The sequence below is a fragment of the Oncorhynchus keta genome, chromosome 7 (assembly GCF_023373465.1).
Source record: "Oncorhynchus keta strain PuntledgeMale-10-30-2019 chromosome 7, Oket_V2, whole genome shotgun sequence".
In the NCBI taxonomy this organism is placed as follows: Eukaryota; Metazoa; Chordata; class Actinopteri; order Salmoniformes; family Salmonidae; genus Oncorhynchus; species Oncorhynchus keta.
In genome coordinates, this window is record NC_068427.1 from 30,571,361 (window position 1) to 30,592,689 (window position 21,329).

The following is a 21,329-nucleotide window of genomic DNA, read 5'->3' on the forward strand; positions in this document are numbered from 1 at the left end:
ATTAATCTCAAAAGTGTTCGATGGGGTTGAGGTCAGGGTTCTGTGCAGGCCAGTCAAGTTCTTCCACACAGATCTCGACAAGTATGGACCTCACTTTGTGCACCGGGCATTGTCATGCTGAAACAGGAAAGGGCCTTCCCCAAACTGTTGCAACAAAGTTGGAGGCACAGAATTGTCTAGAATGTCATTTGTATGTTGTAGTGTTAAGATTTCCCTTCACTGGAATTAAGGGGCCTAGCCCAAACCATGAAAAACAGCCCCAAAACATTATTCCTCCTCCACCAAACCCAGATTAATCCATCAGACTGCCAGATGGTGAAGCATGATTCATCACTCCAGAGACCGTGTTTCCACTGCTTCAGAGTCCAAGGGTGGCAAGCTTTGTCCCACTCCAGCCGATGCTTGGCATTGCGCATGGTGATCTTAGGCTTGTGTTCGTCTGCTTGACCATTTCATGAAGCTCTCAATGAACAGTTCTTGTGCTGACATTGCTTCCAGAGGACAGATGATTTTTACATGCTTCAGCACTCGGCGGTTCCGTTCTGTGAGCTTGTGTGGCCTACAACTTTGTGTTGCTCCTAGTTGTTTCCACTTCACAATAACAGCACTTACAGTTCACCGGGGCAGCTCTATGAGGGCAGAAACTTTACAAACGGACTTGTTGGAAAGGTGGCATCCTATGACTGTGCCACTGAGCTCTTCAGTAAGGCCATTCTACTGACAATGTTTGTCAAGGGAGATTGCATAGCTGTGTGCTCGATTTTTATACACCAGTCAGCAACGGGTGTGGATTAAATAGCTGAATCAACTCATTTGAAGGGATGTCCACATACCTTTGTGTATATGGATATTTGTTTTTATTTGTTTTTAAGGATATATACAGATGGTTCAAAGGATTCAGTCAGTGGTAGGGTGGGGGCAGGGGTGTATATCCCAGATTTAAATGTTAGAGAAATGTAAGCGGATAACTAATTTTGTCAATGTATGTGGCCGAGTTCATGGCCACTCAAGAGTGGTGATCTGCTCTGATTAGGCTGCAGTGTCGAGTAGTGTATAGACGAGCAGGTCGTTTAGGGGAGAATTGTTTGTGGAGGTGGTGGTGCTGTTAATGGGATTGAAGAGGATGGGAGTGGTGGTAAGCGTTTGCTGGGTTACCGCCTATGTGGGTGTGGAGGGTAATGAGAAGGCCAATGCGGTGGCTAAGAGTGCTGTGAGGAGAGGGGTAGGTATTTGGGTCCCGCTTGGTCGCAGGAAGTCAAGTCCTTGATCCGGGGAAAAGGGCTCAATCTTTGGCAAAGGGAGTGGGATGCTAGTATTAAGGGGAGGCAATTGTATTGCTTGCACTGGTCAGCAAAGGAAGAGGTGGTGTCTAGGGCTCTTTCACTTAGAGTAAGAGGAATAATGAAGATCATTTCATGTAGGTTGGCCATGACTGGGCTTACACTCCAGTACAGTAGGTGGCAGTGTTTGCACCTTAACGTTGGATTCAATCTGCCAACCCAATCCCAAAGAAGAACTGCGTGGTCAGCTGACTAGCAGCGTCTTTGGCTGTCACAACACACCGTATGCTGTGTTCAAAGTGCTGCTACAAAACACTTTTGCGGCTCGACTAGGGCGTTATGTTACGGATAGCCAAAACCAGCTAGGCCTACACCTCCGGAATGGCGGCAGAAATACAACCAAAACCGCAGACTCGGACTCCTGTTCTGCTCAACAAAATCGAAGCTTCCCAAGATGTTGTGAACACAGCGGTCATAATTCCAAAGGAGGACGGGGTGATCAGCGTCTCAGAGGACAGGTAGGATGATACTGTTTGAGACCATTTGAAAATAAAAGAGAGCCGCACACTCTAGGAGCTCAGATGCAAAAATGTAAAAGCAACGTTTCGACAGCCAAGCTGTCTTCATCAGGGTATAATCAGAAGCACTGCGGGATGACTCGTTTATATAGTGTCAAAAGACACAGGTGTCTGTAATCATGGTCAAGAGTGGCCTAATATCATTGGTTAATAATCAAATATTAAAATGTCATACAAAGAACAGCATACAAACAACACATGGACAGTATACGATCATAGATTAATTTAACTACACAAGTTTACAAACAATTACAATGGCAAAGTCACAATAATCACAAGAATGGCTTCAGATCAAAGTCTACGTTGAGACCGAAGGGCGCAAGGGTCTTTAAATTAAACTGTTTGAGACCATGTCAAATATGTGACCACAGTAGGTAAAATATAATATTACAGATTGTGCACTATTTATAGCAACGCAAACATGTACTGGCACTATAAGCTCCCTATCGCTACTCGTTACCGTCATCATGGTCGGCGTTAAAACGGAGACAAATTACCATCTCTTCACGCCACTAAGATACGAAGTCATTTTTGTAACAGAGCATTTTCTCTAGCCCTAAACCAAACTATAACCTCGGTATCCTAACTGAGGAACGCGCAACTCCGTTCTTACTTCGAGACGGAGTTGAATATTGATAACTGGTTGCGCCATTTGCTAGCAATAACAATGCATCACCATCAGTCAATGCTTGTAAAAATGTAAATTCTGATAACTGTTAGGCCTGCCAGTACCTACAATTGCGGTCTTACCGCGGGGTTCTGAAATTATTACTTGTCATGACTTTTTTTTCAAATATATCCACCGATTTATGGGGAAAAGGTCGGTGGTTTTATTCGCTAAAAGTATGAACCCCACAGTAGTACAGGACAAGCATAGGTACAATAATTTTCAGATTTGACATTTTTACAAGTATCGACAGGTGGTGACTCAATGGTGTTCCTAGCAAATCGCGCGACCAGTTATCGATAGTCAACTCCGCCTCGATATAAGCGAACGGAGTTGAGCGTTCGTTCCTCCGCTCTCTTCTAACCCGCTGCATAAGTTATCACATAACCTGTTATGAAAAAGTCACTTCGGTAACGAAGTGGCTTGAAAATAGTTTTCTTAACTAAAAGATGCAGAGATTGAAACTCAGCAAAAAATGAAACGGACCACTCACTGTCAATTGTTTTTATTTTCAGCAAACCTAATGTGTATATATTTGTAGGAACATAACACGATTTAACAACTGAGACATGGCACTGAACAAGTTCCAAAGGTATGTGACTGACAGAAATAGAATGTGTCCCTGAACAAAGGGTGAACAGGGGGTCAAAATCAAACGTAACAGTTAGTATCTGGTGTGGCCACCAGCTGCATTAAGTACTGCAGTGCATCTCCTCATGGACTGCACCAGATTTGCCAGTTCTTGCTTTGAGATGTTACCCCACTCTTCCACCAAGGCACCTGCAAGTTCCTGGACAATTCTGGGGGGAATAGCCCTCGCCTTCACCCTCCGATCCAACAGCTCCCAGATGTGCTCAATGGGATTGAGATCCGGGCTCATCGCTGGTCATGGCAGAACACTGACATTCCTGTCTTGCGGGAAATCACGCACAGAACGAGCAGTATGGCTGGTGGCATTGTCATGCTGGAGGGTCATGTCAGGATGAGCCTGCAGGAAGGGTATCACATGAGGGAGGAGGATGTCTTCCCTGCAACGCACAGCATTGAGATTGCCTGCAATGACAACGAGCTCAGTCTGATGACTCAGTGACACACCAGACCATGATGGATTCTCCACACTCATTCCTTTGACGATAAACTCGAATCCAACCATCACCCCAGGTGAGACAAAACCGAAACTCATCAGCGAAGAGCACTTTTTGCCAGCCCTATCTGGTCCAGTGACGGTGGGTTTGTGCCCATAGGCGACGTTGTTGCTGGTGATGTCTGGTGAGGACCTGCCTTACAACAGGCCTACAAGCCCTCAGTCCAGCCTCTCTCAGCCTATTGCGGACAGTCTGAGCACTGATTGAGGGATTGTGCATTCCTGGTCTAACTCGGGCAGTTGTTGTTGCCATCCTGTACCTGTCCCTCAGGTGTGATGTTTGGATGCACCGATCCTGTGTGTTGTTCCACGTGGTCTGCCACTGCGAGGACGATCAGCTGTCCGTCCTGTCTCCCTGTTGCGCTGTCTTTTGTGTCTCAAAGTACGGACTTTGCCATTTATTGCCCTGGCCACATCTGCAGTCCTCATGCCTCCTTGCTGCATGTTCATGCAGATGAGCAGGGACCCTGGGCATCTTAGTTTTGGTGTTTTTCAGAGTCAGTTGAAATGCCTCTTTAGTGCCCTAACTGTGACCTTAATTGCTTACCGTCTGTAAGCTGTTAGTTTCTTAATGACTGTTCCACAGGTGCATGTTCATGAATTTTTATGGTCCATTGAACAAGCATGGGAAACGGTGTTTAAACCCTTTACAATGAAGATCTGTGAAGTTATTTGGATTTTTACGAATTATCTTTGAAAGCAGGGTCCTGAAAAAGGAATGTTTCATTTTTTGCTGAGTTTATTATATGCTACTGTATTTTAGTCAATACCTCTCTGACATGGTGGTGCCTACGGCAGTTTGATAGTCGCGACCAATACATAACCAGAATGGCTTTATGTGACCCGCAGGACGATCCGGATATGGCTGAAGAGAGACAGTGGTCAGTACTGGCCCAGCATTTACCACACAATGCCAGGTGAGTCATCACCTTTCATGTGTTACTGGGCGATTCCGCGACAGCAGGAGTGGAAATGTTTGGTATCTCTGATTGTTCTGGCAATTCTCACATTAGAACTTCATTGGGAGGAAGAATGTTTCATATGTTTTTTACATTTGTATTGCAAACAATTTTTTGGGAAAATCATGATGACACTTTGCCATTTTAGGTCCTATTTTGACTTATACATGCCTCCTGTAAGACTTTATGATCCGTGAAGCGTACAACATCTTTGTGTCGTTATACTCCTTTATAATGTGCTCTAACACATGGAGTATGTCTAGATTAGAGGTCGACCGATTAATCGGAATGGCCTATTAATTAGGGCCGATTTCAAGTTTTCATAACAATCGTAAATCTGTATTTTTGGACACCAATTTGGCCGATTTTAAATTCTTATTTTTTATTTTTTTACACCTTTATTCATTCTTTATTTAACTAGGCAAATTAAGAACACATTCTTATTTGCAATGATGGCCTAGGAACGGTGGGTTAACTGCCTCGTTCAGGAGCAGAACAACAGATTTTTACCTTGAATCCCCCGAGCTGACAATCTTGCAACCTTACAGTTAACTAGTCCAATGCTCTAACCACCTGATTACGTTGCACTCCACGAGGAGACTGCCTGTTACGCGAATGCAGTAAGAAGCCAAGGTAAGTTGCTAGCTAGCATTAAACTTATCTTATAAAAAACAATCAATCAATCTAAATCACTAACTACACATGGTTGATATTAGTAGTTTATCTAGCGTGTCCTGCATTGCATATAATCGATGCGGTGCGTATCGTTGCTCCAATGTGTAACTAACCATAAACATCAATGCCTTTCTTAAAATCAATACACAGAAGTATATATTTTTAAACCTGCATGTTTAGCTAAAATAAATCCAGGTTAGCAGGCAATATTAACCAGGGGAAATTGTGTCACTTCTCTTGCGTTCATTGCACGCAGGGTCAGTGTATATGCAACAGTTTGGGCTGCCTAATTTGCCAGAATTTTACATAATTATGACATAACATTGAAGGTTGTGTAATGTAACAGGAATATTTAGACTGGTGGATGCCACCTGTTAGATAAAATATGGAACGGTTCCGTATTTCACTGAAAGAATAAACGTCTTGTTTTCGAGATGATAGTTTCCGGATTCGGCCATATTAATGACCTAAGGCTCGTATTTCTGTGTGTTATTATGTTATAATTAAGTCTATGATTTGATAGAGCAGTCTGACTGAGCGATGGTAGGCAGCAGCAGGCTTGTAAGCATTCATTCAAACAGCACTTTCGTGCGTTTGCCAGCAGCTGTTTATGACTTCAAGCCTATCAACTCCCGAGATTAGGCTGGTGTAACCGATGTGAAATTTCTAGCTACTTAGCGGGGTGCGCGCTAATAGTGTTTCAAACGTCACTCGCTCTGAGACTTGGAGTGGTTGTGCCCCTTGCTCTGCATGGGTAACGCTGCTTTGAGGGTGGCTGTTGTTGATGTGTTCCTGGTTCGAGCCCAGGTAGGAGCGAGGAGAAGGAAGGAAGCTATACTGTTACACTGGCAATACTAAAGTGCCTATAAGAACATCCAATAGTCAAAAGGTTAATGAAATACAAATGGTATAGAGGGAAATAGTCCTATAATTCCTATAATAACTGAAACGTCTTACCTGGGAATATTGAAGACTTTCATATGTTCTCATGTTCTGAGCAAGGAACTGAAACATTAGCTTTCTTACTTTTACTTTCTTCTCCAACACTTAGTGCAAAAACAATTTAAACCAAATTGAACATGTTTCATTATTTATTTGAGGCTAAATTGAATTTATTGATGTATTATATTAAGTTAAAATAAGTGTTCATTCAGTATTGTTGTAATTGTCATTATTACAAATTTTAAAAATAGGCTGATATAATCGGTATCGGCTTTTTTGGGTCCTCCAATAATCGGTATTGGCGTTGAAAAATCATAATCGATCGACCTCTAGTCTAGATTTCGAAATTCATCTTCACATTAATTTATTAAACATAACATGAATATCTCAAAAGTACCCTTTGTGATTTAGTTAATTTTAAGACGTATTGTTTGGAACAATATACAATATAAGTGCATAACATTTCCAGAGTGGGCTCTGCTAATTCTGAAGTTTATGAGCACCACCAACAATAAATGGATTCAAAGAGAACCCTCTGCTGAATGTGCAATCCTAAAAGAGGATTGTGATTGGTTAATGACCTATGGTCAATTTCTATGTATGAAATGTAAAGTAACAGAGAACCCACTGGAAATGTGATGCTTGAAGAGAATTGGTGTGGAAAAATTCTTACACATAGGGACACTCAATTTCAATCATTAATGAGTCATTGTTCATTGTCAGTGCGCAGGAGAGGTGCCAACCAACTCAATGCACCAAAGTACACATGTCAATCAGGAGCTCCTCCTTGGGTAAACCCAGCAGCTGTCTGATATACGGCTATACACAGACAAGTTATATTTGCATAATTCATTAATCATTACCATTTTGTTTCATTCATGTGACCTATCAACACCTCACAAGGCTTCTCTCTAAGCTGAGAACTTGAAACTGAGATATCGTTAGTTTGTTCTTAAAACGTCTGGGCGTACTGCCAAATTGCAGCTACTGATAAGTGAGAATTTGTAAACTCAGCCACTTGCATGAACACAGAAATTGCTTTAGAGAACAGCGCATGAATAGAACACCTATTAGTTATAAGAAAAGCACGAACATTCAAATTCCCATTACAGTATATTGTTCCAAACCATTTGTCAGAAAATAAGCCAAATCAAAAAGGGTAGTTGAGATATTTACATTATTTTTAATGTTCAGGAAATTAATGTGAAAAAATGTATTTCAGAATCTAGACCTCCAAATTTCAGAGCACACTATAAGGAGTATAATGACACCAGGATGTTGTCTGTATCATGAACCAATCACGGCTCATAGGGTTTTACAGTATTATATTGGTCTAAATAGGACCTAAAATAGAAAAAAAAAAAAATCCTCTATGGGTAAAAATGAGTGGTGGAAAATCAATTGGAACCGTTCCCAGGTTATGAGTATTATGACTCGTACTGTGGTACTCTATGGCCACTGGCATGGATTTGCCCTACTTATAAAAAATGATTGGTCGCGTACACATATTTTGCAGATGTTATCGCTGGTTTATCAAAATGCTTATAACTGAGTTAGGCGCCTCGGCCTAGCTATTCCATTGGCCTAATTTTGTCAACAGCTCTTCTGCCTGTGTGGTTTTAACGTCTGTTCCAGTTTGAATGAGTTAAACAACCATTTAGTCTGTATTTCAGTTTGACCCAATGTTTTAAAGGTCCAATGCAGCCATTTGTATCTCTATCAAATCATTTCTGAGTAAGGGCCTCCCGGGTGGCGCAGTGGTCTAGCTGCGCCACCAGAAACTCTGGGTTCGCGCCCAGGCTCTGTCGCAGCCGGCCGCGACCGGGAGGTCCGTTGCGACGAGACAAGATAGTAATTACTAACAATTGGATACCACGAAATTGGGGAAAAAAGGGGTTAAAAAATATTTAAAAAATAATAATTTCTGAGTAACAATTAAGTACCTTAATTCAATTAAAATAGTCAAAATACAGCTTCTCATCCAAAAAATGTTGCTGGACTGTCTGGGAGTGGGCTGTCTGGGAGTGGGCTGTCTGGGAGTGGGCTGTCTGGGAGTGGGCTGTCTGGGAGTGGGCTGTCTGGGAGTGGGCTGTCTGGGAGTGGGCTGTCTGGGAGTGGTCAGTATGGGCAGAACAAAACTAGCTGTTATTGACAGAGGTTTGGAACACTCTTATTGTCTAACTAATGTACTGCCTGGGGATGTCACCAGTAGAGCTGGGCGATATGGACAAAAATCCATATCAAGTTAAATTGACTGAATATCACTGATACATTTAACAATACGTTTATACCATGTGCAACAGTTATTTTTTTTAAACATTTTTTTATATTACCCTAAACTACTGCATTGAATGATGTAGCTATCAATTGTCCCATTAACAATCACCCATATTAGCTAACTTCTTTCATTTCGAGCTTCACATATCTCTAGTAGGGCCCTGTAGGTTATTTATCGTAATGAACAATATCAGCAAAATGTCCATGATACAGTGTATTTGGAAAGTATTCAGACCCCTTGACTTTTTCCACATTTTGTTACGTTACATCCTTATTCTAAAATGTATTACATTGTTTTTTTCCCCGTCATCAACTACATACAATACCCCATAATGACAAAGCAAAAAGTTTAAAAAAAATGTTGTATCTAAACTGAAATGACATTTACACAAGTATTCAGACCATTTACTCAATACTTTGTTGAAGCACCTTTGGCAGTGATTACAGCCTCGACTCTTCTTGGGTATGACGTAACAAGCTTGGCACACCTGTATTTGGGGAGTTTCTCCCATTCTTCTCGGCAGATCCTCTCAAACTCTGTCAGATTGGATGGGGAGCGTCACTGCACAGCTATTTCCAGAGACGTTTGATCGGGTTCGAGTCCGGGCTCTGGCTGGGCTACTCATGGACATTCAGAGACTTGTCCTGAAGCCACTCCTGCGTTATCTTTGCAGTGTGCTTAGGGTCATTGTCCTGTTGGAAGGTGAACCTTCACCCCAGTCTGAGGTCTTGAGCACTCTGAAGCAGGTTTTCATCAAGGATCTCTACTTTGCTCTGTTCATCTTTCCCTCGATCCTGACTAGTCTCCCATTCCCTGCTGCTGAAAAACATCCCCACAGCATGATGCTGCCATCACCATATTTCACCGTAGGGATGGAAGTTTCTCCTACCTCCACAGATTCTTGGTCACCTCCCTGACCAAGGCCCTTCTCCCCCGATCTTCTTCCATTTAGAAATGGAGGCCGCTATGTTCTTGGGGACCTTCAATGCTGCAGAAATGTTTTGGTACCCTTCCTCAGATCTGTGCCTCGACACAATCCTGTCTCGGAGCTCTACGGACAATTACTTCGACCTCATTCATGGCTTGGTGTTTGCTCTGACATGCACTGTGAACTGTAGGACCTTATATAGACAGGTGTGTGTGCTTTTCCAAATCATGTCCAATCAATTGAATTTACCACAGGTTGACTCCAATCCAGTTATAGAAACATCTCAAGGATGATATATGGGAGCAGGATACACCTGAGCTCAATTACACGTCACATAGCATAAGGTTCTGAATACTTAAATAAATAAGGTATTTGTTTTTAAAATTTGTAATACACATTTGCAAAACATTTCTACAAACCTGTTTTCGCTTTGTCATTAGGGTTAGATTGTTGAGGATTTAAAAAAAATTAAATACATTCAAGAGTAAGACTAACAATGTAGAAAGTCAAGGGGTCTGAATACTTTCTGAAGTTTCTAGTTTGGACATTGTCAATAATTTTTGGTTTATTGTCCTAGCTCTAGTCACCAGCTAGGCCAAAACTCCATCTCACAAAACAGGCTAACATTTCAAACAGCTCTTACACTAATTGTCCATTATCATATTGTTCACAGTTTCACAGTATCAGGCTATTCCAACCTCCATAGTGTGGAAATGTATAAAACACAGGAAAATCACTTGACTGCACTGGGCCTTTAATGACTAATTGGTGCATTGTGCCTGGCAGGCTTACGTTTTAAATGCATTCCAAATTGGGATTCCTAGAGATAAGCCTATGCATGTGCCTGTCTGGAAAGTCTGTCTTAAGTTATTCAGGAAGTCACCACCCTCTTCAGTTCCATTTCCTCAAGTGTACTGCTAGTAATCATCTTCATTTTGACATGTTCCCTACTTCCCTTGTTTTTTCTTTCTGCATGTTGTGCAATCATTGAAATTCCATCATGTAGTCACTACCCCAGTCAGTGATTTCCCCCTCAATGCACATGGCAATGGCACTGGAGAGTGGAGACACCCCACACTTGTATAAGTTACAGGCATTTAGTTCCTTTCTCTTCCTAGATTCTTGCTCCTGTATGTCCTTTAACCCAGAGACCAGGAGGCTGTCTATGGGGATGGAGAATGGAACCATCTCTGTAAGTGACTTTTTCTGTTGTCTAAGATACTCATGATTGGGAGTCATACTTTTATACCAAGCATCCAGCCTTATCCCCCAGTCAAGCCTGATACACATACTAAAACCCCAGGGCCAGATTGGGGTCTGGTTGTGTTGGTTCAAGTCATGATTTCATGTTTAACATTTAGCGGGTCACTAAGTAGCTAGCTACTGTCTCTTGCTCTCTGCTGAGTCTTTGCTTCTCCATACAACAGCACTGATCAATACTGCCAGAGGGGTTGCATCTGAGTAACCTAATCGTCTGCGTGATTGGCTAAGCAGTTAGGTGGATCAATCAACACATGGATACTAAATATATCTATCTACAGGAGGTGTAGACCTGGGTTTCCTTATGGGATTCATAGCCTAAAACTAACATGGATATACTTTGCTAAACCTAAGCTCTTCCTTTTGAGTCAGAAGGTAATTACAAGCGTTGTGTAACTTTGACCTAAAAGTATGCCCATATCAAAGAAATACTGTGCTTTCTCTTGGGAAAACCAGTGAGTGACATACTTTCTGTTTTTCAGGAGTTCATCCTGTCAGAAGACTACAACAAGATGACCCCGGCACAGACCTATCAGGGTGAGATGGGAAGTGTGGCCACAGGCTGTGTTCTTTGTTTGTGTGACTCAGCTGACTCTGGTCAATGGCAGGAAGGGATGAAACATGGCAAAATAATGTATTTTTTTCTATTCATGGCGCTTTGGTTGGTTTTAGCTACAAGGCCTCTGAAAGCAATGTACTAATATTGAGCTTGCTGCCAACAGCTCTACTGTACGACTGCCATCTTGTCTGTTTTTATCCATTTTAAAGGATGCAAAGAACACCAATCCGTCTACTTTTTTTGTACAGTATATGACAGTATATGACCAGTATTTTTTTGTTTATTATCATGACATTGTGCGTGTTCTGTATCAGCCCACCAGGGCAGAGTGACAGTGGTGCTGTTTGTTTTGGAGATGGAGTGGGTCCTCAGTACAGGACAGGACAAGAACTTCACCTGGCACTGCTCTGAGAGTGGAACACAGCTGGGGTTATACCGCACCACCGCCTGGGTCTCTGGACTGCAGTATCCTTCATCTTTTACAAACCACATTCCTCTATTCTATTCATTCCATTCCATTCACATGCTGTTGCTGATTGGGTAAAACAAATCACTACAGTTACATATCGCAATATTATTTTGGGATGATATTTGATTCCAAGTATCAATTTGTAAAAAATAATAAAGATTTAAAATAATATGCTACTGTAGGTAGCGTTAGCTATTTTTCAATCTATAGCTTTTGTTCTCCATCTTCTTTATAAATATTGAGCCAACATGTTTTCAGTACTTTTACTTCCCTGACTGATCAAAACTAGTTTTCTCATGCTGTCTTGTCTCTCTGCAGAAGACATATAGTGAGCAAAATGTTTGAGAGATTAAATCGCAAAATCAAATCATAAGAATCGCAATACATATTGTGTTGGCACCGAAGTATCGTGATAATATTGTATTGTGAGGTAATTCCCAGCTCTAGTTGCTATGTAGCAAATATCTTAACAAGTACTACCTGTGTGTGAAGTCTAAAGCCACAGACAACATTTCAAGTGGTAACAGCGCACTCGACTGGGTCTCCTTCACCTCAAACAAGTATATATTTGAGGCGTTATGGGAGGATGTGGCCCTCTTGTGCTTTCTCCTACAATGCAGTAGACCAGAGAGGGAGCCAGGTAAGCGTCCCAGTAGCTTTTCTTAATTGGGAACGCTAACGATAGCCTTCAGTCATGTGGCCCAAGGCAATGGTCCGGGAGATTTCCGTAATGTCAAGATAAAAGGTCTGGGTCCACTCTGCTGTGGTGGGCTCTCGATATCAACTAGCTCTGTGAGGTCTTGAGCCTGACTTATGCTTCAAAGACCGGGATAAACAATTGCAATGTTAAGTACAACAACAACAAAAAATCTGATTTCTTCCTGACATTCATATGGCAACCATTTTGTTTGTTTTGGTTTTGTATACCTTTTTACAAACCCAGAGAAGTCATTATTACATTTGCACACACTGTACATAGATTTTTATATTGTTATTGACTGTCCGTTTGTTTATCCCATGTGTAACTCTGTTGTTTTTGTCGCACTGCTTTGCTTTATCTTTGCCAGGTCGCAGTTGTAAATGAGAACTTGTTCTCAACTGGCCTAACTGGTTAAATAAAGGTGAAATAATTAGTATTATATTTTTTATTATGTTATTCAAAATTCTTGAAATGAACTACTTGGAATGTGTTTATTTAGTATTTCATCCAGCAAATGTTTCTAAACAACCACGGTTCCGAGTTGGCCTGGGATCAGATTAGTACAGCAACCCTTTTCAGGAGGGGAAATGTGTGTTCTGAGAAGATTTGTCTTATTGTTTTCTCTCTTTTGATTGCTTTTATTTATCATTTTGGCCTCATTTTGGTCTCTTGAGTTCAGAGACTAAATACGTATGATTTTGTAGCTAATGAACAGTTAACTGTGGTAAGTTTTATCTGATGTGGGTTGTTTTTGTTGGAAATTTAAGAGGTGTAAGGCAGTCAGTCCTTCACTGAATAGAATGAACCACATACGAGTAGGTTTCAACCAGGAAACACTGATTGAATAGAATAAATACAGTGTGTGCAAATCCCTGAAGTTGCTCCGATGCAAACAGTTCAGTTAAACGATCATTGGCATCCTTGACCCTGCCCCTCCCAGGTTCGACGTGGAGACTAGGCACGCCTTTGTGGGTGACTACTCTGGTCAGGTGACCATCCTCAAGCTGGAGCTGGACAGCTGTAGTCTGGTCACCACCTTCAAAGGACACACCGGTATTACTACTACACCCCATGTTGCAAAACAACACTAGTCCCCTAACCCCTAGTACCCCATCCTCCCCCAGCCTTGAAACACCACCATTTGGGACTCCTCCATTGGTTTCAATACACAGAGGAAGCAAAATAAAGTGCCCCTAAACATTTGAAAGAAAGCACACATACTATTTTAAACCCTTGGAGATTTTATAAATCGGTCTACTACCCACTTTTTATAACTGACCGTTCCTCCTGTCCACTCGGGCCACCTGCCAGCAGGGCTAGAGGTAGTGTGGGACATTGTATACTCCAGAGGACAATCCTCACAGCTATTTATAAACCCTCTGTTCTGATCTGGGGTCAGTTGTTTTAGCACTCTCACATCTCCTACTTCCTATATTGACAGAAGAGCGTGTGACTGACAATGCTGCTGACAGCACCACTATTCCAGGCCTATCTGTTATCAGTGGGGTTACACATGTTTGTCATTATGCAAATATCTGCCGGTGAAAAGCACTGGAACATATTTCTCTTTTAATTAGACACAAGGGTGCTCAAGATGGATGAATTGTGGTTCATTAAAAGCAAAAGACTTGGCAGTTATTGAGAGGTTAGTTAATTTCAACTTGAATTTGCTCTGAGTCACGTTTGTCCACTTTCTAATAATTGAGGCCTTTTAGTTTCTTGTTTTTGTTCCACTTGACCAGGTCAAGTTTAAGATCCAGTGATGAGCTGAGGAATGTGTGTTTTGTGTTCTGCCGTCTTTAGGCAATGTGACAGCTCTGTGTTGGGACCCGGTCCAGAGAGTGTTATTCTCCGGCAGCGCCGATCACTCCATCATCATGTGGGACATCGGGGGAGGCAAAGGCACCGCTATTGAACTTCAGGGACACAAGTAAGATTCACACACTGAACCTCAATAGAGTCCTCCAATACAGTCTTCAAATGTAGTCTCCATTGTAGTATAAAAAAACCCATTATAAACGGCTTGTTTCGAGTCCTGAATTCTGATTGGCTGACAGCTGTGGTATATCAGACCGTATAAAGGGGGAAAAATGGGAAAGGGGAAAAGCAGCTGTAATTGACAGAGGTTTGGAACACTTATTAGTTTATTAATTAATGATGTGATGTCACCAGGCAGGCCAAAATCCATCCCACCAAAATAGGTGGAAATTTCAGGCGGTCTTTTCAAACAGCTCTTAAAAGGGCTTTATCATAATTTTCACAATTTCACAGTATTATACCAACCTCGGTGTGGAAATGTTCTATAAAACCACAGGATAATCACATCTGACTGCACCTGGGCCTTTAATCAATATGATAGTCTTAGAAAGTGAAAGAGAAAGTCCTTCTGTAGCACAGTTGGTAGAGCATGGCGCTTGTAACGCCAGGGTAGTGGGTTCGATTCCCGGGACCACCCATACGTAGAATGTATGCACACATAAGTCGCTTTGGATAAAAGCGTCTGCTAAATGGCATATATTATATATTATAAGTGTTGAAATGTCCTTAGTAGTCTCCTTTAGGGCGCTTCATTATCCATAACTCCTGGATGTTTCACGGTTAGTAAAATTTTTGGGAGCGTTTGAAAGTGACTTATGTCACACTCAAGGATGTCATTCCGGTGGTGGGGAGAATCTACACTATTTCTGTACCACATTCTCTTTACGTGTGTGTGTTAACACTGCAGTGAGAAGGTCCAGGGCCTATGCTACGCGCCACATACACGTCAGCTGATCTCCTGCAGCTCAGATGGGGGCATCGTCATCTGGAACATGGACGTGACCAGACAAGAGGTGAGGGAGGGATGGATCAGAAGGAGGGAGGAAGACTAAACCTCAAGGCTGTGAGGTGTGTGTGTGTGAAGTAGACAGGTTGAGTTCCTGGCACATATTGTCACCAGGGGGGTTCGAAGGTTCACACACACCCCACAGACTTAAGCAACTTGGATGCAATAGGACTTTCAGGGAGAGAGTGGGAGAGGGAAGGAGAATGAATGTGCTATGGAGCTAAATCTGCAGTGAGGCCTGAGTGTTGGGCAGGGCTGTGTATAGGATTAGCTGGAGCACAGGGCCGGGTTGTGTCACTCCGACATAAGCACACCTTTCTTCCGTAGAATCTGTCTAGCCCTAGATATGGGCTAGTCACAGCTCTGTGAGTGCATTGTCACCTCTGTCATTGACAGCATGGTATGGCAGAGTGCTTTGTCTGGCTGTTTCTGTCACCATGGAGGGATACCTGAAATGTGAACACGTACAGAGAGAGAATGACAAACTGAATGAAATTCAGAATGGTAATGTACTGAATGCAAATGAGTGTTCAGTGTAGACTACCTGTGGCTCTGACTGGTTCTTTCTCTCACTTACGTTATACCTAACCACTTAATCTGGGTTAGTTTCCTTTTAAAACTCCTGGTGGTTAAAGGTAGGATTTAGTAAGGAAAAGCTGACTAGAGTAGTATTTAGAGTCTGTACTTAACCTGTCTGTGTTCCCTCAGACCCCAGAGTGGCTGGACAGTGATTCGTGTCAGAAGTGTGAGCAGCCATTCTTCTGGAACTTCAAACAGATGTGGGACAGTAAGAAAATCGGCCTGCGACAGGTACAGTGGGCATTATACTGTCACTGTGGGATATAGTTCACATATTGTCCACAAGAGGGCAGGAGAAAAACGTAAATGTTCCTATAAACTGGCTCGGTCACAAACAATGCTCGCTCTTCAATGGAGCAGAAATTTGTGTTGTTTTTTCTGGGTGGCTAGATAGCTCGCAACAGTGACAAGAAGCTGCCATGGGGAATCATGGCTCGTTTTAGCTAGTTTTATCTTGTTCTTGATACCATGTCTTGTTTTGACTGATGTACTCTTGTCTGCTAATATGGCCAAAATCTGATGTAGGTGAGAGACAAGTGCTCATTGTGCAAATGTATTTCTGTTTTCAATAAACATTGGAGACAAAATGGCCAACCCTGCCTGTTTGCCCCATAATTGCTTTCACGCATCAGTTTTGTTGCTAAACAACCAAATTGTATTTGTCACATGCACCAAATACTACAGGTGTAGACTTTACAGTGAACCCCTCTATGGTAGTGTGAAATGCAGAAACATAGACCCGGTGTGGCCTCCGCTGTTTGTGACTACATGAGTGAGGGCAAGTGAGATATATGCACATTGGCCTTATCTGTAGGCTGAACCCAAGGCTCAGTGTCTCCTGTCTCCTCTCCCCAGCACCACTGCAGGAAGTGTGGGCAGGCAGTGTGTGGGAAGTGCTCGGCCAAGCGCTCCACCATCCCTCTCATGGGCTTCGAGTTTGAGGTGCGGGTGTGTGACAGCTGCCACGAGTCCATCACGGACGAGGAGTGAGTAACATGCATGCACAAAAAAGCCTCATATCATCCTCTGGTCATCACATATTATCCTATACTTTAATTCCCATGGTGATAACACTATTTTGCCCCCTCCCCATGTCTTACAGCCGGGCGCCCACGGCGACATTCCATGACAGCAAACACAGCATAGTTTACATGCACTATGAGCCTACCATGGGCTGGCTACTGACCTCTGGGGCAGACAAGGTCGTCAAGGTGAGACAAACACGATGTCTCTTAAGGCAGCGTTTAGATAGACAGCCCATTTCTGATATTTTTTCCACTAACTGGTCTTTTGACCAATTACAGATCTTTTCACATCAGATATTTTTCAGAGTTGAGCTGATTGAGGGAAGACCAATTAGTGAGAAAAATATCAGTCGGATTTGCAGCCTAATACAGGAATGGGAGGCATTGATACAATGACCTTTTAATGACAGTGCATATCCACATATTGTTTTTTTATACACATTTATGTTTGTGTCAACAGCTCTGGGACATGACTCCAGTGGTGTCCTGAAGGTCATTGTTGATGGAGCATCATGGAGCTCCATCCACCTATCAGGTGAGAGCTTACATCATGGTGGCCGTCATCCTGAGAGGAGGTGGTACAAGAGGTGGTACATGTCCACAAGAACAACCACCACAACAATAGTAACATCCACAGAACCTAGAAACACCAGGCCTTTCTTACCTGCCCTTGTCCCTCTTGGTGACTAAATGTGCTGAGGAAGAGCTGTACTCTGGCTCCCGATATGGATGGAAAGATTTGGAATAGAGACGCCTTGAAGAGGACGAAGGTGTGCGTGCTGTATCAGGACTATGAAAGAGCATTTTTTTGTTCGTTTTATGGATCCCCCTTACCTACAGTATGTCACTCTGGAACAACATTTGGAACTTCAACTAAAATGTTACTGTGCATACATAATTCCCTATATTCTTTGGTTTATTATATTTAAAACAATGGGTCCATAGTAAAAGAAACTCCGTGTAGGCTACCTGCTGAACAACACATACAGCTAGTCGGGCAAATAAAAATATTATATTTAAGTGCCTTCCTCATATCATATTGCAGCTCTCACTATGGCAAACAGAGCATGAAAAAAGTAGGTGAAACAATTGTTAAAATAAAATTATAAAAAAATGTACTGGGGTTATATGAATATCAGTGAGATATGTAACCTGGAGTATGTACATTAGCAAGATGGAATACTCTAATATAATCGCAACTCAAGAAGTTGACCTCTTATAACTCATCCTGTTTTGATTGGCTCTTTGCTTGTTAGCTGCTGTACATAGAAGCAGCAGGTGGAGGGTAGAATAGCCCTGTTTCTGGGTGGACCCTGTTTCAGTTGAGGTGTCAGAAGTGTTCATAGCCTACAGATAACTGCCAAAATAAAGGAACCACCAACATTGTCTTAATAGGGCATTGGGTCAACAAGCTGCCAGAACAGCTTCAACGTGCCTTGGTGTAAATTCTAAGTCTCTGGAACTCTCTCGGAGGGATGTGTCACAATTCTTCCACAGGACATCTGTAATTTGATGTTTTGTTGATGGTGGTTGAAAAGGCTGTCTCAGGCGCCGCGCCATTGTTCAATTGGGTTGAGATGTGGTGACTGAGACACACAGTTTTAAACCCCCTATGCTCATTTGAGACCCACCTTTCAAATTCACTAATATCTCTTCTAACCATGCTAGCCAAAATAATTGGGCAACTGGGCGTTAATTGCTTAATTATTTATTTTATTTTAAATTCTTATTTTCAATGATGGCTTAGGAACGGTGCCCCTGAACTGCCTGTTCAGGGGCAGAATGACAGATTTGTACCTTGTCAGCTGGGGGATTTGAACTTGCAACCTTTTGGTTACTAGTCCAACGCTCTAACCACTAGGCTACCCTGCCACCCCAAATTAACTCGGGAACCACATCTGGGTGGAAGCACCTGCATTCAATATACTTTGTATCCCTCATTTACTCAATTGTTTCCATTTACTTTGGCAGTTACCTAGCTTATAGGCTCTCCTGTAGTCATACATACACACAATTGGTGAACAAGTCTACATGTGGTATCTCACTGTCGGGTAACGGTTGACGACCACAGATGTAGGAGACGTGGAGAAAGACATTTCATTCTTTAGTATTTTTTTTTTCAAATTAATATTGATTTGCTAACTGAAGTTCTTGATTAGGCTTGCCAATTGAAATGATAAATCATAAAGAACAAGTTAATTCCAATCATCTTTTTATGATTTATTTTTACTCTATTGTAGAGTTATTGAAATGTCACCTACGACTCTCTGGACTTTGGTGGTGGACCAAAACATTATTCACCACGTGTCATCTGTAGTTTCTTTGCACTTCAGTTGTTACGGTTTGATTTCTAAGAGAACAAAATCATAGCTAAGCACTTTTTGTCCAATGCATACACTTACAATATGTTGTTATCTACAAATGACATATGGTTGAAGTCTGAAAATATTAGATTTTTCTATTGCGTACGTATAACAGACTGGTGATATGTTAGTGGCTGTGTGTCAAATGTATTTGTGTTGTGAGTTTATTTATTGCTGTGTGTTACTGGTGCCTCAAAGCTAGACATCTCTCATTTAGCCTACTACACCACACGTGTAAAGTTAATTCTCAAATTGTATTGATGGTTATTATGGATATAATATAGTTCAAGTTAAGTTCATGCACTGGATTTGCTTTTGGATTTGTTTTTAGACAGCACCACGATTGTAAAACAACAATCTGTCTGCATGTTGATATTTGGGATATAAAACCTAATTACCCATTGTCATTTTTCACAAGTACTAGCATGTTGTTTTAATAATCAGTGAAGCCACACATCTTGGGCCTAGGCTAATGCATATCTACTGGTGGAGAATGGCTCTCAGGCTGTAATGCTATTTACAGAGGTAGTCAATCACTGGATTGAATAATTCTACTATCCCTATTCGTGTCCTCATTTAATGCCCTCTGTACAGTAAAGAACAATATCTGTTATCATTGTTGGCGGTAAAAATGTGAGTTTCATGCTGATTCATACAGCAATACTGATTTACATTATCTGAATGACTGCCCTAGGATTTGAAATAACTTGATGTTGATATTATTAGGTGTGTTTTGTAGCCTGGATACCAGTCTGTTTTTCTGCTTATGTCAACGTTTTGTCATTGGCAACAATGTTGTTAATACAGGAGCTGTCTTGTTCCTAGGCTAGTGCTTCTGTGTGGTGTTGTATGATGCTCACAGGTGGCTGTACTATGTGTGTGTGTGACTCCGGGGGGGGTTGTCACAAAGCCTGATCTGTTTGTCAAAGTAAGGTGGATAACTCCTTGATCCTGCTTTGTGGCATTCCCCTCAGGTCTTGATGTGCATGGTGTGTCCAAGCAGCAGATTAATGAAGATCATTAGTCCTATAGGAATATCATTACTGCATGTCTCATCTTGGATCAAAAGCTGATCTGGGTACAGGTCATCCTGAGTAGAGATGTGTACATATCATTCCATAATTACAGTTCCTCTTGTTGTCCTGCTGCTGATGTACTCATGTTTGTATTTGATTAAATTGATATGAGGTGACTGAAAGACAGGATGTCTCTTTTTCATGTGAATGTTTGGGCTTATGTTTCCATGTAGAGATTCAGCTGGTGGTGTTCAGCTCATCAGTTCTCCCCATTGATCAATATCTCTATTAAAACAAGTTCAGCTTTATCCTATCCTTAACCCTATCAGAGAAAATGTGAAAAGTTATCAAATCAAAGTTTATTTGTCATGTACGCCAAAAACAACAGGTGTAGTAGACCTTACAGTGAAATGCTTACTTAAAGGCTCTAAACAATAGTGCAAAAAAAGTGTGTAGGTAAGTAAAGAAATAAAAACAGTAAAAACACAATTTTGACAATAACAGTAGCAAGGCTATATACAGACACCGGTTAATCAGGCTTATTGAGGTAGTATGTAGTAGTATACCATGTAGGTATGGTTAAAGTGACTATGCATATATGATGATCAGAGAGTAGCAGTAGGGGGGGAACACAATGCAAATAGTCCGGTTAACCATTTGGTTACCTGTTCAGGAGTCTTATGGCTTGGGGGTAAAAACTGTTGTGAAGCCTTTTTGTCCTAGACTTGGCACTCCGGTACCGCTTGCCATGCGGTAGTAGAGAGAACAGTCTATGACTGGGGTGGCTGGGATCTTTGACAATTTTTAGGACCTTCCTCTGACACTGCCTGGTGTAGAGGTCCTGGATGGCAGGCAGCTTTGCCCCAGTGATATACTGGGCCGTACCCACTACCTTCTGTAGTGCCTTGCGGTCGGAGGCCGAGCAATTGCCGTACCAGGCAGTGCACCATGCTCTCGATGTTGCAGCTGCAGAACCTTTTGAGGATCTCAGGACCCATGCCAAATCTTTTTAGTTTCATGAGGGGGAATAGGCTTGCCGTGCCCTCTTCACGACTGTCTTGGTGTGTTTGGACTATTCTAGTT

The 21,329-nt window shown here is 42.0% G+C and overlaps 1 protein-coding gene across 2 annotated transcripts; it reads left to right on the forward strand.

The window, feature by feature from the left end:
* The first annotated feature begins 450 nt into the window (after positions 1-450).
* On the forward strand, positions 451-20,430 carry LOC118386283 (WD repeat and FYVE domain-containing protein 2-like). Of its 2 annotated transcripts, XM_035773910.2 has the most exons (13): positions 1,750-1,798; positions 4,519-4,586; positions 5,228-5,261; positions 10,570-10,643; positions 11,194-11,248; positions 11,585-11,735; positions 13,380-13,492; positions 14,243-14,369; positions 15,165-15,270; positions 15,972-16,073; positions 16,698-16,828; positions 16,945-17,053; positions 17,328-20,430. In XM_035773910.2, the coding sequence occupies exons 4-13, from the start codon at positions 10,584-10,586 to the stop codon at positions 17,355-17,357; spliced, it is 984 nt and encodes a 327-aa protein (XP_035629803.1). In that variant the 5' UTR covers positions 1,750-1,798; positions 4,519-4,586; positions 5,228-5,261; positions 10,570-10,583; the 3' UTR covers positions 17,358-20,430. The 2 variants fall into 2 exon arrangements, with proteins under 2 accessions (XP_035629801.1, XP_035629803.1); XM_035773908.2 differs by lacking the exon at positions 5,228-5,261 and having other exon boundaries at positions 451-1,798.
* The last annotated feature ends 899 nt before the right edge of the window (positions 20,431-21,329 follow it).

What these genes read in the sequence shown, in the direction of transcription:
- LOC118386283 (XM_035773908.2), top strand. Translation starts at nt 1,662, where the DNA reads ATGGCGGCAGAAATACAACCAAAACCGCAGACTCGGACTCCTGTTCTG. An exon ending in ATCAGCGTCTCAGAGGACAG is followed by an intron (nt 1,799 to 4,518) that starts GTAGGATGATAC and finishes TGTGACCCGCAG; the next exon opens with GACGATCCGGATATGGCTGA. An exon ending in TGGACGTGACCAGACAAGAG is followed by an intron (nt 15,271 to 15,971) that starts GTGAGGGAGGGA and finishes GTGTTCCCTCAG; the next exon opens with ACCCCAGAGTGGCTGGACAG.